General features: G+C 49.4%; 1 protein-coding gene across 1 annotated transcript; it reads left to right on the forward strand.

Moving 5' to 3' along the window:
• Window positions 1-380: 380 nt before the first annotated feature.
• HINT1 (histidine triad nucleotide binding protein 1) lies at window positions 381-12,678 on the forward strand. The gene is made up of 3 exons (XM_083404463.1): window positions 381-571; window positions 10,336-10,440; window positions 12,345-12,678. Exons 1-3 carry the CDS (start codon window positions 461-463, stop codon window positions 12,507-12,509), a joined length of 381 nt encoding a protein of 126 aa, XP_083260589.1. The 5' UTR covers window positions 381-460; the 3' UTR covers window positions 12,510-12,678.
• The last annotated feature ends 1,627 nt before the right edge of the window (window positions 12,679-14,305 follow it).

The following is a 14,305-nucleotide window of genomic DNA, read 5'->3' on the forward strand; positions in this document are numbered from 1 at the left end:
GAGGAATAGCCAGGCCCCTTTCCCCAGTCCCAAAATCTGATGTTTCATGGGGACCACGACGGACATTTGACTCTCCATTAGCTGTCGTCTCCGTTTCGACTGAGGCGCCTTTGCAAAGTGGCAACATGTATTTAGCAACAGTCCTACTTGGAAAGCGATGGGTTAAAGCCATAGAGCTGCGCGCTAGAAGGGGGGAAGAACGAATCACGGAGAAGAAAAGAACTACTAAAGCGACCAATGCGGACGGCTCGATGCTCCCTTATCCCCGCCCCGCGCGAAAGGCGGGGAGAAAGTTGACGGGCGGGAAGGCGAGCCAACAAGGCCCCGGCGTGACTCTCGGCGAGTGGTCGGCTAGCCTCGTGAAGGTCTATCATTGGTTGGATGGAACCGGAGGGGGTGGAGCCGGGATACAGAAGGCGGGGCGAGCGAGCGAGAGGGTCGCGTGAGGCGGCTGTTCGCGATGGCTGACGAGATCAGCAAAGCGCAGGTGGCGCAGCCGGGAGGGGACACCATCTTCGGGAAGATCATCCGCAAAGAGATCCCGGCGAAGATCATCTTCGAGGACGAGAAGGTGAGGAATAGGGGGACGGGCTGAGCGCTGACTCCGGCGGGGCCTGTCAGCACCGCGAACGGCCAGCGGCAGAGGGAGGCGTTCGCTGGGCCTGGTCAAAGTCCGCCCTCGAAGCTGGGGGACGGCGGCTCCGTCCGCAGTGGTCGAAACTCAGCTATATAAGCTGGGCGCCAAAAGGCTCCTTCAACCAAGGTCTCAGGTTTAATGGGATGGTTAGCAGAAAAATGAGATGGTACAGTGGTACCTCGGGTTACATACTGTCAGGGCTGGCTCCTGGTCCCAGCTCACAGAGGACCAACGCTGGCTGGTATTTATGTACAAAAGTCTTTATTGAAGTACAGTTTCCATTTCCACGCCGCAGCGCTCCATCCCTACGTCTAAACTTTAGACCGGCGAAGCTCCCTCTGATTCCCCGCCCCCTGTACACCAGTTTAAGACTCTAGCTTTACTCCACCTCTTCTTTCTCCTCTGGGTCCTGTTGCCCTCCGGGGCCCCTGTCTCCCTGGATTCCTCTGAGGCTGACGATGACGACCCCCCTGACTCCTCCCGCTCTCTTCTGCGGGCTTTAGGACCTGGCTCTCTTCCCGGGCTGCCCACTGTGCCTCCCTCCTGTACATTTGAACTTGGCGCGCGCGTGCGTTTAACTTTCCTGATGACCGTTTCCTCACTCCCCGACGGAGGTGTGGTCAATCCTGCCTCATGTTCTCCCGCTGGCAGCGCTCCACCTGATCCCGATGCCTGGGACTCCTCCCCCCTACTGCCCTCTGGGGGGGACGCGGGCCCTGATTTCCAACTGCTACTCTCTGAGTCTCCTCTGGCCCCTTCTTCCCGAGGTGTCCCCCTGGGCACTCCCCTTGCCCTGACCATGGGGGCCCCTTTCTGTGAATCCTCCGAGTCACTGGAGAGACTCAGAGACCTCGGACTACTGTCGTCGCTGACATTTCCTTCAGACTCCTCCCCCTCGCTCTCCGTTTCCTCCCTCTCCTGTGACTCTGCTCCTGAACCCCTGACATCCATCCCCCCCTCGAAGCCCCCCCTTCCCCCCTCCCCTTCCTCCTGCGGGGGTGCTGGGCGCTCCGTCGTTGTGGGGGTGAATGGTGGATACAGTTCGTCCCCCGTTGTGTGCATCCAGTTAGATAAACCCGGCTCGTCCTCCGTGTCTTCTCCGACCTCGTTCTCCTCTGCTTCCATCTCCGTGCCGCCATGCTCGAACCCAACGTCCTCCCCCATCATGTCCATGTCCCTCTCACCCTCGTTCCCCTCTGGGTCCGTTGCCTGCCAAGGGCCCCTCAGCCACCTCTCCGCTCCTCGATTGTCCCACCAAAATGAGCGGTCTGAGGCAAACCCCGAGGGCGAGCCCTCTGGTGAACGTGTTTCTAATGCTGGTTCTTCGTCCGAGGTGAATCCCTGGAACGTGCTGGTAGAAAGCGTGGGTGTGAAAAGCCAGTCGTCGAAATACTCGGCTGGCATGGGCCTGTGTGGGAACAAGGCATGAAACTCCTCTTTGAGGAGAGGCTCGTCCAGGGCATAGTCCGGCACCCAACTGTTGGCGCTGGCCGGGGTACCTTCCCTTGCGAGAAAATATTCTACTCCCTCTTCCCCCCATCTCGAGTCCAAAATCTCTGTGACCTGGTTGATGGGTTCCCTTCTTGGCGACTCCCTCCTTGGGGGGATCTCCCTATACTGGTCTGGTGCTGTGCTCTGCGCCTGAAATCGGTGAGGTGCTTTGTAGGGCGTGAGCACCGACCTATGGAATACTGGGTGCATTCTGGATCCTTCCGGAAGTGTCAACCGGAAGGCCACTGGATTGATCTGTGCCTCAACTAGGTAAGGTCCTAGCTGCTTATGTCCGAGTTTCTTCTTAGCTAAGGACCTGGTCGGCACTGCGTGGGCCGCTAACCACACCCAGTCTCCCACCTGTATGTCTTCCCCAACCCTCCGGTGCTTGTCAGCTTGCAGTTTGTATGCGTGCTTTGCAAGCTCTAACTGCCTCCCAAGCTGCTCGTGAACTTCCTGCAATTCCGCCGCCAAGACTTCCGCTGCCTGTGGCTCCCCCTCCCCCAGTCTCTCTAATCCCGGGAAGGTTCTGGGATGCCTCCCGTTGTTGGCGAAGAACGGCGTCACCCCTGTGGACACGTGCTTCGTGTTGTTGTAAGCGAACTCAGCGAGCGGCAGGTAGTCCACCCATGTCGTCGGCTGTTGATTTGCATAGCATCTCAGGTACTGCTGCATGATAGCGTTGACGCGCTCCGCTTGCCCGTTGGTCTGCGGGTGTCTCGCCGACGCTAGGTTGATCTTGACGTTCAGGAAACCCATCAGCTTCTGCCAGAAGCTCGAAATGAACTGGCGCCCCCTGTCGGACAAGATAGACCGTGGCAGTCCGTGCACCCTGAAGACGTGGTCTATGAACAGTTTGGCGGTCTGTTCTGCCGTGGCCACCTTCGCGCACGGAATGAAGTGGGCCATTTTAGTGAACATGTCCACCACCACTAGCACTGCCGTTTTGCCCCTTGAGCTGGGTAAATCCGTGACAAAGTCCAGGGCCACCCTCTCCCACGGTTCGCTCGGGGTCTGTAGTGGTTCGAGCAGTCCTGCCGGAGGTTTGTGCACTGACTTGGCCCTTTGGCAGGTGTCGCACCTCGAGACGTACTCCGCGACTTCCCCTCTCATCTTGGGCCACCAGAAATCTCTGGCAACGAGTTCTGCCGTCTTCTCCTTGCCAAAGTGCCCGGCGGTTGGCGCGTCGTGCAACTGCTGCAGTACTTTCGCACGGAGTTCGTCTCCCGGTACATAGAGTGCTCCTCTGCGGATTAGCAATCCGTCCCGTATTTGGAACTCGTCGTCTTTCGCCGTGCCCTTGCGCACGTCCTCCATCTTGGCTAGTGCGAAGGAGTCCTCCTGCAGTGCTCGACGGACCGCCTCCAGGTCCACGGTTGCGGAAGCGCACGCCCACGCTTTCTGGGCGAAAATGTGCTTGGCCGCTGCTGGCGCCGCTTCTTCGAGGTATTGCGGCTTTCTGGACAGTGCATCTGCCATGATGTTGATGTCGCCTGGGATGTATTCTATCCTGAAGTCGAAATCCGCAAAGAACTCCGCCCATCTGATGTGCCGCTGGTTCAGGAACCTTGCCGTGCGCCAGTACTCCAGGTTCTTATGATCCGTGCGAACCTGCACTGTGTGTTTGGCCCCGATGAGGAAGTGCCGCCACGCCTTGAATGCTGCATGAATGGCCAGCAACTCCCTGTCCCAGATGGTGTAGTTCTGCTCTGACTTGCTGAGCTTCCTAGAGTAGAAGGCACACGGTCTCCAGTCCCCATGCGGGTCCTCCTGCAACAGTACGGCGCCCACGGCTCTGTCTGAGGCGTCCGTCTCAACTCTCAGCGGTTTGCTGGGATTCACATGCAGTAGTTGCTGCTCGGACGAGAAGAGACGCTTAAGGTTCTGGAAGGACTGCTCCGCTTGCTCCGTCCAGATGAACTTCTTCTTCTTGGAGCTGAGCGTGTCGGTAATGGCCGCTGTCTGCATCGCGAACCCCTTGATGAACTTGCGGTAAAAGTTGGCAAACCCCACAAACCGCTGGACCTCCTTCCGATTGCGCGGGCTCTTCCAATCCAACACTGCGCGAACCTTGGCGCTGTCCATGGCGAGCCCCTTGTCCGACAGCTTGTAGCCCAGGAAATCCACCTCCTTCCTGTCGAACTGGCACTTCTCCAGCTTGGCGTATAGCCGATGCTCCTGCAGTCGCTGCAGAACCTCCTTGACGTCCCCCTCGTGGGTCTCCTCAGATTCTGAGAATATCAGGATGTCGTCCAAGAAGCAGACGCATTTCTTGTAGAGGAGACCCGCCAGGACGTGATGCATGAAGGCTTGAAAACAGTGGGCGCCATTTTGTAAACCGAAGGGCATAACTCTGTATTCATATGTGCCCAGGGGCGTGAACATGGCAGTCTTCCACTCGTCCCCCTCCCGTATGCGAATCAGGTTGTACGCCCCTCGCAGATCCAACTTTGTAAAAACGCGTCCTTTCCTGACCGTAGCAAGCAGGTCATCTATTTTGGGCATTGGAAAGGCTGTGGGCTTGGTCTTTGAATTTAAGAGCCTGAAATCCACTACAAGCCTCTTTTGGGGCGTGTCCTTTTTCTTCACAAAGAATACAGGACTGCCCCCCGCTGCTTTCGACTCCCGGATGAAACCGCGCTTTAAGTTGAGGTCTATGAACTCCTTGAGCTCCTGTAGCTCGTCTTCAGACATGGAATACAGTTTCCCGGCTGGCAGCGTCGCCCCTGGCAGGAGGTCAATCTGGCAGTCATAGGGCCTGTGGGGAGGCAGCTTGTCTGCTTCCTTCTCGCAGAAAACCTCCAAAAACGCTGCGTACTTGTGTGGCACTGCTTGCAGCGTGCTTAATTGTAGCTGCGTGTCTTCCCCTCCTTCTTCCGGGCTAGGAAGAATGCAATGTTCCGCGCAATAGGAGGAACCGAAGGTCAGTTGGCGTTGGTACCACGCCAATGCTGGACTGTGCCTGTGCAGCCAACTCATGCCCAAGACCACCGGCGTGTCCGACAGTTTGGTGACGTTGAAACTGATGACCTCTTGGTGATTTCCAATCCGCATCACCATTGGCTGCGTTTGTTGCACCACCTGCCCCCCTAACAAGTCTCTGCCATCCACCGTGACAACCTTCAGGGGCAGCGTGGCTGGTAGCAGTGGAATATTGTGCTGCTGAATAAAATCCAGTCCTATAAAGTCGGCGTTGCTGCCGGAGTCAATAGTGATCGGCACTTCCAGAGTGCTGCCGCTGGGCAGTTGGAGAGACGCTGTAAGCTGCACCACTGGTTTGGGTGGGAGGGGGTCTGTGGGCTGCAAAAGTGCTGGGGATTGCTTCATGGACTTGTCTGGCTGGACCCCAGTGCCTCTTCCTCCAGCCAGACTCTGTCGTTTAACTGTTGCTGTGTTCCCAGTCGAGTTGCTTCTTTGACTGTTGCCGAGGCTGCAGTGTGCTTGTGGAGCCTCTGGGGACACTCTTTCGCCATGTGTTGAGCACTGTCGCAGATGTAGCACTTCCTGTTCCCTCTAGGAGGCTTCGTTTTGACTGCTCCCGGCGTTAGGGCTCTGGTAGCTGACTGAGCCCTGGCACCTCCTAGCTCCATCGGTTCTTCCCCCCCTCCTTGGGGGGGTGTGGATTGCGCACGCGCTGCATCTCTGGGAAAAAGGGGAGGTGCTTTCGCTGGTGTGCGTCCCCAACGCCCTTCATCTCTGTTCCATGGACGTTCTTCCAAACGCACGCCGATTTCCAGCGCCCTCTGAACCACTTGCTGAGTGGTCTTAGGTCTCTCTCCTCTTGCAATCTCATCTTTCACATTTGCATTCAATCCTTCCCAGAAAAGGTCTCTGACTGGAGCAGAATTCTTCTCCCACCCCAGCGCGTGGACTAATGCGAAAAAGCGGGCATGATACTGCCGTACACTGGCTTTGCCTTGTTTGAGACCATGTATGTCTCTTCTGGCAATATCGACGTCTATCTTTGATAAAAAACATGCATCCATCGCTTTAATGAACGCATCCGCGTCTTGGAGCGCCGGATCATTATCTCTCCATAAATTTCTCAGCCACGCTTTGGCTTCCCCATGCAAATGGGATAGGATAAACCCCACTTTTTCTCTTTCATCTCTAAAGTCCTTTTCCAGCAGATTCAGCGCAAAGAGCAAGTCTGCTCGGAAATTAGGGTACTGTGGTAAACTCCCGTCGAAATGCGATACCAGGCTGCCCCCCCTTTTCCCCAGCCCTATGCCCTCTGGTCTGGCTCCCGTTTGCCCTTGTCTAGTAAGCATGTCCAACCTGGCTTGGAGATCCTTGCAGACTGTATCCATTTCTTCTTCCCTTTTTCTGGAGGCACGCACCTCTGCGTTGAGTTGAACCACAGCATTTCGCAGGTCTGTCCATTCCTGTTCTGTAGTCATCTTGTCTGATTCTTGTGAGCTCGCAAAGCACCACTTCTCTCCCCTCGCTACGTCGACTCACGTTGCGAGGTTCTTGGTGGAAAATCTTCTCAGGGGAGGGAGCTTACTGTCAGGGCTGGCTCCTGGTCCCAGCTCACAGAGGACCAACGCTGGCTGGTATTTATGTACAAAAGTCTTTATTGAAGTACAGTTTCCATTTCCACGCCGCAGCGCTCCATCCCTACGTCTAAACTTTAGACCGGCGAAGCTCCCTCTGAGTCCCCGCCCCCTGTACACCAGTTTAAGACTCTAGCTTTACTCCACCTCTTCTTTCTCCTCTGGGTCCTGTTGCCCTCCGGGGCCCCTGTCTCCCTGGATTCCTCTGAGGCTGACGATGACGACCCCCCTGACTCCTCCCGCTCTCTTCTGCGGGCTTTAGGACCTGGCTCTCTTCCCGGGCTGCCCACTGTGCCTCCCTCCTGTACATTTGAACTTGGCGCGCGCGCGCGTTTAACTTTCCTGATGACCGTTTCCTCACTCCCCGACGGAGGTGTGGTCAATCCTGCCTCATGTTCTCCCGCTGGCAGCGCTCCACCTGATCCCGATGCCTGGGACTCCTCCCCCCTACTGCCCTCTGGGGGGGACGCGGGCCCTGATTTCCAACTGCTACTCTCTGAGTCTCCTCTGGCCCCTTCTTCCCGAGGTGTCCCCCTGGGCACTCCCCTTGCCCTGACCCTGGGGGCCCCTTTCTGTGAATCCTCCGAGTCACTGGAGAGACTCAGAGACCTCGGACTACTGTCGTCGCTGACATTTCCTTCAGACTCCTCCCCCTCGCTCTCCGTTTCCTCCCTCTCCTGTGACTCTGCTCCTGAACCCCTGACACATACGCTTCAGGTTATAGACTCCGCTAACCCAGAAATATTACCTCAGGTTAAGAACTTTGCTTCAGGATGAGAACAGAAATCGTGCTCCGGCGGTGCAGCAGCAGCAGGAGGCCCCATTAGCTAAAGTGGTGCTTTAGGCTAAGAACAGTTTCATGTCAAGAACGGACCTCCGGAACAAATTAAGTACTTAACCCGAGGTACCGCTGTATTAAAATGTGCAATTAAGAAAGTTTTTCTGTTTTTATAAAGGTAAAGGGACCCCTGACCATTAGATCCAGTCTTGGCCGACTCTGGGGTTGCGGCGCTCATCTCGCTTTATTGGCCAAGGGAGCCGGCGTGGCCAGCAGGACTAAGCCGCTTCTGGCAAACCAGAGCAGTGCACAGAAACGCCATTTACCTTCCCACCGCAGCGGTACCTGTTTATCTACTTGCAGTTTGATGTGCTTTCAAACTGCTAGGTTGGCAGGAGCAGGGATCGAGCAACGGGAGCTCACCCCGTCGCAGGGTTTCGAACCGCTGACCTTTGATCAGCAAGTCCTAGGCTCCGTGGTTTAACCCACAGCACCACCCATGTTCCTTTATGTTTTTATATATGCTGGGGAGGGACACGGGTGGCGCTGTGGGTTAAACCACAGAGCATAGGACTTGCTGTTCAGAAGGTCGGCGGTTCGAATCCCCGTGACGGGGTGAGCTCCCGTTGTTCGGTCCCTGCTCCTGCCAACCGAAAGCACATCAAGCACAAGTAGATAAATAGGTACTGTTCTGGCGTTTCCGTGCGCTGCTCTGGTTCGCCAGAAGCGGGTCAGTCATGCTGGCCACATGACCCGGAAGCTGTCTGCGGACAAACGCCAGCTCCCTCGGCCTATAGAGTGAGATGAGCGCGCAACCCCAGAGTTGGTCACGACTGGACCTAATGGTCAGGGGTCCCTTTACCTTTACCTTTTTTTATGTCCCGCCCATCTGGCTGGGCTTCCCCAGTCACTCTGGGCAGCTTCCAACAAAATATTAAAATACACTAATGCATCAAACATTGAAAGCTTCCCTAAATAGGGCTGCCTTCAGATGTCTTCTAAAAAGTCTGTTAGTTGTTCTCTTTGACATCTGGTGGGAGGGCGTTCCACAGGGAGGGCGCCACTACTGAGAAGGCCCTCTGCCTGGTTCCCTGTAACTTGGCTTCTCACAGTGAGGGAACTGCTCTGTGGTAATTTATGGACCTAATAGTTATCTAAAGCTGTTTGCACATAACAAAATAGAAGGCCACACAACACAAAACACTGTTACTTTATGTAGGTTTTATTTCTTTTTTATCATATTTTTGAAATGTACATCCAGGTTTTTTTCTTTTAAATTTTTTTGGGGGTCCCTAAGCTACAGCTTGTTTAGCTTATACGTAAATCTGGCACTGAATAAACCACAGCAACAATAATAATTGCATGGCAGAAAAGAGGAGAGTTAAATGAAACTCACTTTCATCTGCTGAAATGTGAGAACTAATCTCTGCAACCTGAGTTGTGAATCTTAAAATTGATGCAGTTGACCCAGAGTGGCTGGAGCAGCCCAGTCGGATGAGCGATGTACAAATGAACAACAACAATAATAATTACATGCAGGAAGAGAGGAGAGTAAAATAAAACTCACTTTCAACAACAACAGCAATAATAATTGCAAGCCAGAAAAGGAGTGTTACATAAAATTCTCTTTCATCTGCTGAGATGGGACAATTCATCTCTGCAATCTGAGTCATGTTACAATTGATGCAGTTGTCATAGCTACGTGAAATTGATTTGAAATGATTAATAGTGAGATGGTATTAAAATGTGTATTATGTGGCTCAAAATGGTAGACTGCATGATGTTTTATTACCCTTATGCAAAGTTAACATGGGATGGAAGATGAATACGTTGATATTAAAATCTCCCTGGCAATGGCGTGAAAGGTTTGAACAACGCCAACATTCCAGCAAGAATAATAAAATAGGGAAACGGCTACTACACATTTCTTCAGTGCTTAGGTTAACATTTTGAAGCATATTCTCCTCTTTGAATCTTTTGCATCATAAACTAACAGCAAATAATGTGATGCTTGAAAAAGGAAAATAAGTGTTGATGTAACTGTTCTTGAATCCACAGTATCTTAAATTATTAGTTTTACTAGGTAGTTACATAGCTACCCTGAAATCTGAAAACGCAACTAGACGAGTCTGAAAAAATCTGCCCTGGAAATGTGTGTCAGCCTTGGGCAGATATTGCCCAGCCCTCGCTGATACTCACCACAAAGTTGTTACAGTAAGTGCCACACTTTTAACAATTGGAAAAAGTGCCAGTTCTGAGTACTCTTGGGTACCCCCAGAAAAAGCACTGAGAGTTAGGATCTCCATCCTTGCCAGCTTTAATAGTAATAAATAATGGTGTGAAACTAAAAACCAGAGCTACATTTAGCCTACAGTATTTCTGGAGATCAACTGCTTATGTCATCATTTAAGATGCCAAGTCTGTTCTGCCTTGCAAAGAGACTCCAGTCCCATATACAGTGGTACCTTGGTTTACAACCATAATCTGTTCTGGAGGTCCGTTTGTAAACCAAAACAGGTTGTAACCCAAGGTGCGCTTTTGCCAATGGAGCCTCCAAAAAAAATTTGTTCGTAATCCAAAAAAATGGGTTGCAATCCAAAAAAAGGTTGCAAACTGGAAGACACGCACTTCCGGGTTTGACGTGTTTGTAATCCAAAACGTATGCAAACCAAGACGTAGGCAAACCCAAGGTACCACTGAAATGAGCTCTAGAGGCTCTGTAAAACTGTGTTCTAGTAAAAAAGTAGTTTCTAGTTATGGGAAGAATTAAAATTGCTTGAAAAAAATTCTTGCATGTGTCTTCTCCTTGGCTTTTAAAAGAATGGTGTCTAAAAAAATTGATTCTCTCTCTTTCTCTTCCCTTTCCCCTGCAGTGCCTTGCATTCCATGACGTTTCCCCACAAGCTCCAACCCATTTCCTAGTAGTTCCCAAGAAGCCTATTGCTCAGATATCTCAAGCGCAAGATTCTGATGAAGCTGTAAGTATTGCATAAAGGCTTTTAAGTGGTGTTCTGCTTTTTGACTTTTCAGTAAAGCTAAGAATAAATGCTGCTCTTATCTCTGTTCCCATTACAAGCTTTCCAAACAATCCTAAAACCATTCTGTTGCACGCCTCAAACCTTTTTTGCTCTTGTGTTGCGTATAAGAACCACAACAGAGGTGCATCTTCCTGGTGCTCTGTGGACTATGGTTTGCTCTATTTTTTATTTTTTTATTTGCTTGCATTTCTTTCCTGCCATGCTTCCATTGCAGAAATTAGGAAGTGAATTAATTCCTGATGTTACCATCAGAATTACCATATATGTTTGTTCATGGGACAACTTTATTGCATCAGAAATTATCTTCGAATGTACCTTGAAATTCCTGAAATTAGGAATAGATAGATATGGAGCCTGTGCCCCTTGATATGTTGGACTTACACCTCCCATGATTCCTGAGAATTGTCCATGCTGAAAGAAGTTCCCCGTCTCTGCCTTGAACCCATTCTGAGGAAGGTGTAGTGTAGTGCTTGGGGGTGTCTGGGTTCAAATCTTCATTCAGACATGAAGCTCACTAGGTTTCCTAGGCCAGTCATCAATTCTCGGCCTAACCTACTTCACAGCCTGTTGTGAGGGTATTATGGTGGAAGAAGGCACGTGTATGCCATCTTGAGCTCCATGAAGGAAAGGTGGAATATAAATGCAAAAAATAAATGCAAGAAATAAAATCTTACTGTCAGCTTTGAGTTATATAATTATGAATTTAAAAAAAAATCAGATTTTGTCCTCGTGGTCAATCTTAAAAGTGTACAATCCATTGGACAAGCTTGCATCACTACTTTAATAAACAAAAGTTAGGAGACATGAAATGTCAATTGCTCTGATATGAGGCACTATAATGTAAATAGTTTTCCCATTTTCCAAGTATAGTTGGTTGGCACTGTACAACTATTCAGTGCATGCCAGGAAAGAGGAGAGTTAAATAAAACTCACTTTCATATGCTGAAATGTGAGAACTCATCTCTGCAACCCGAGTCATGAATTGATGCAGTTGTGAAATTGATTTGAAATGGTTAATAGAAAACAAAATGGTGTTAAAATGTGTATTATGTGGCTCAGAATGGTGGAATGCACAATGTTTTATTGCCCTTTTGCAAAGTTAACATGGGATTGGAAATGAATAGGTTGATATTAAAATCTCACTGGCAATGACATGAAAGGTTTGGACAACTAACGCCACCATTCCAGCAAGAATAATAAAATAGGGAAACGGATACTACACATTTCTTCAGTGCTTAGGTTAACATTTTGAAGCACATCCTCCTCGCTGGCTCCTTTGCATCATAAACTAACAGCAAAGAATGTGATGCTTGAAAAAGGAAAATAAGTGTTGGTGTAACTTTGCTTTTTCATCCACAGTATCTTAGATTATTAGCTTGACTAGGAGGACGCATGGCAGTTAGATAGTTACCCTTAAATCTTTGAAAACTCAACTAGATGTCTCTGAAATATTTGCTCCTGAAATGTGTATTTATTGATTTATGTATACACAAAGTCTTGGCTCAAGTTCTTTTTTCATTATTTTGAACAATGAATGAACCCCAGGAGTGATTCAGGAACTTCTCAAGAAGGGTGTGGAAAAACACAAAACATTAGGGGCTGCTAGATCAACCTGTGTGTGAACTTTAAAGATTATGTTTCTAGCTAGAGGCAAGATCTCTGAGTCCCACTTTAGGCAGCACTTAAAAAGGAGTGAATTGACGTCCATCTGAGGGATGTTGAATATCTGAAACTCCTGGTGGCAGTGTATGTGTGCACTTTTCCAACTGAACTCTTTTACTTTAGCTGCTCCATAAAATCTGAATGTTTGCATTATTGGTGTGTTTTTCTTTTTCTTTTCCCAGCTTCTCGGACACTTAATGATTGTGGGCAAGAAATGTGCAGCTGAATTGGGCTTGACGAGGGGATACCGAATGGTGGTGAACGAAGGGCCGGATGGCGGTCAGTCTGTCTACCATGTGCATCTCCATGTCCTCGGTGGCCGTCAGATGGGTTGGCCTCCAGGTTAAGAAGGTGGGAAGAAAGGATCTCGCCCCCCAAACTATCTCTTGAACACCCTCAAAAAATATTATCAAAATCCAACTGTGATCAATACCTTCAGCCGCTTAACCTTTCCTGTGGAGTACAGTAGAAGTTTGCGCAATCATTGTTCAATAAAGTTATAAGCATGTCGGCTCATCTTTTTTGTGTTCTTCTTCCACATTGTCTAACACAGGCTTTCCCAACTTGGTGACCTCCAACAGTTATGAACCATTGGCCATGCTCCCTGAGGCTGATGGGAGTTGTAGTCCAAAGCATCATCTGAAAGGCATGACATTTTGTGAAGGCTGCTCTGATGGTTCTATCCCTTCAATATGTTCATGTCCTCCCATAGAAGTCAAGGTGGTATAAGGAGATTCCTGGATCATCTCTCATCTAGGTACTGACTACAGTGGTACCTCTGGATACGAACGGGATCCGTTCTGGAGCTCCATTCGCATCCTGAAGCGAACGCAACCCGTGTCTGCGCATGTGCGCGGGTCACGATTTGCCACTTCTGTGCATGCACGTGACATCATTTTGACCATCTGCGTGAGCGGCGAAACCCGGAAGTAACACGTTCCGTTACTTCCGAGTCGCCACGGAGCGCAACCCGAAAGCGCTCAACCTGAAGCAACTGTATGCTTTTGGTATATCATTACTGCAGCTGAAGCCTTTAGCCTTTCCACCTTTACCATGTGCCGCAATGTCTTTCCTTGCAGCAATGTTCTGTAATGAGTTGTTGCTATTTTACAAATGAGTTACAAAATCTCAGAAGTAGTGCCTTGCTCCAGGTCATTCCCTAAATGCAATGGTCAGGGATTTGAACTCTGCCCCTGAACTGAAGCTGTAGGTTTTCCTGAAACCTTTGGAGCATCATTAAGAAGAAGAAAAAATATGTGCAAGCTAGGTACTCATTCAGTATAAGGTTATTGTTTTCCCTGGATAAGGAAAAAATTCTATTTGCCCACATCCAGAGAAAAAAAAGCGACTGAATATTACTTTGTTAATGGTTGGAGTGTTGCGGAGTTCATATAGAAAAAGATATATATATATAGCTCATATCACTTAAAGGCCTTTGCGTGATCTGCCAAGCAGGTGGGAAAGTATTTTATATAATGTATTCATATGCCACCTTTCCTCCAAATTGAGATTCAGGGAAGCCAATAGAGTTTGAGGATTGTGATCCTTAAAGTGTGTTCATGGGCATCATGGGTAGGGTGGGAGTTGGGCCATTCATTATATGACAAAGGTTGGAAGGGAGTATGGAGATTGTCCAGAAGTTGATTGAATGTTCTGTGCCAGTGCAGAAAATGCTGGATCAATAATGATGCCTGAACTGCTTTCTTCAGATGGAGGTGAAGTTCTGGGGTTAATTAACAAATGAAAAATGCACTTCATGTCTAAAGATCACACACCTGAGTTCTTAATGTTCTAATGAAAATATGCATTTACAAAAATAGCTTACTGGATAACTGCAGACCAGCCAGTGTAATAATTTGCCCACATACGGAAAAGAACCCAGAGATATGACTTGGTAGGTGAATTACCTCAGTACAAATCATAAAGTTGAAATTATTAAGCATATCAAAACTTGTTGAATAAGAATCTACATAGCTAAAGATAATAATAATAAAGATAATAAAGATAATTTATTATTTATTAATTTTATCAGTTGTTTTATCTTGCCCAGGGCATCCCAAAGCAACTTACAACCAAACAAATAGACACACCTAAACCACATAGATGCATTAAAATCAAGACTTGCCATGGCGGTGGGGAATTT

The sequence above is a fragment of the Podarcis tiliguerta genome, assembly GCF_965153285.1.
Source record: "Podarcis tiliguerta genome assembly, chromosome: 11".
NCBI classification, from domain to species: Eukaryota; Metazoa; Chordata; class Lepidosauria; order Squamata; family Lacertidae; genus Podarcis; species Podarcis tiliguerta.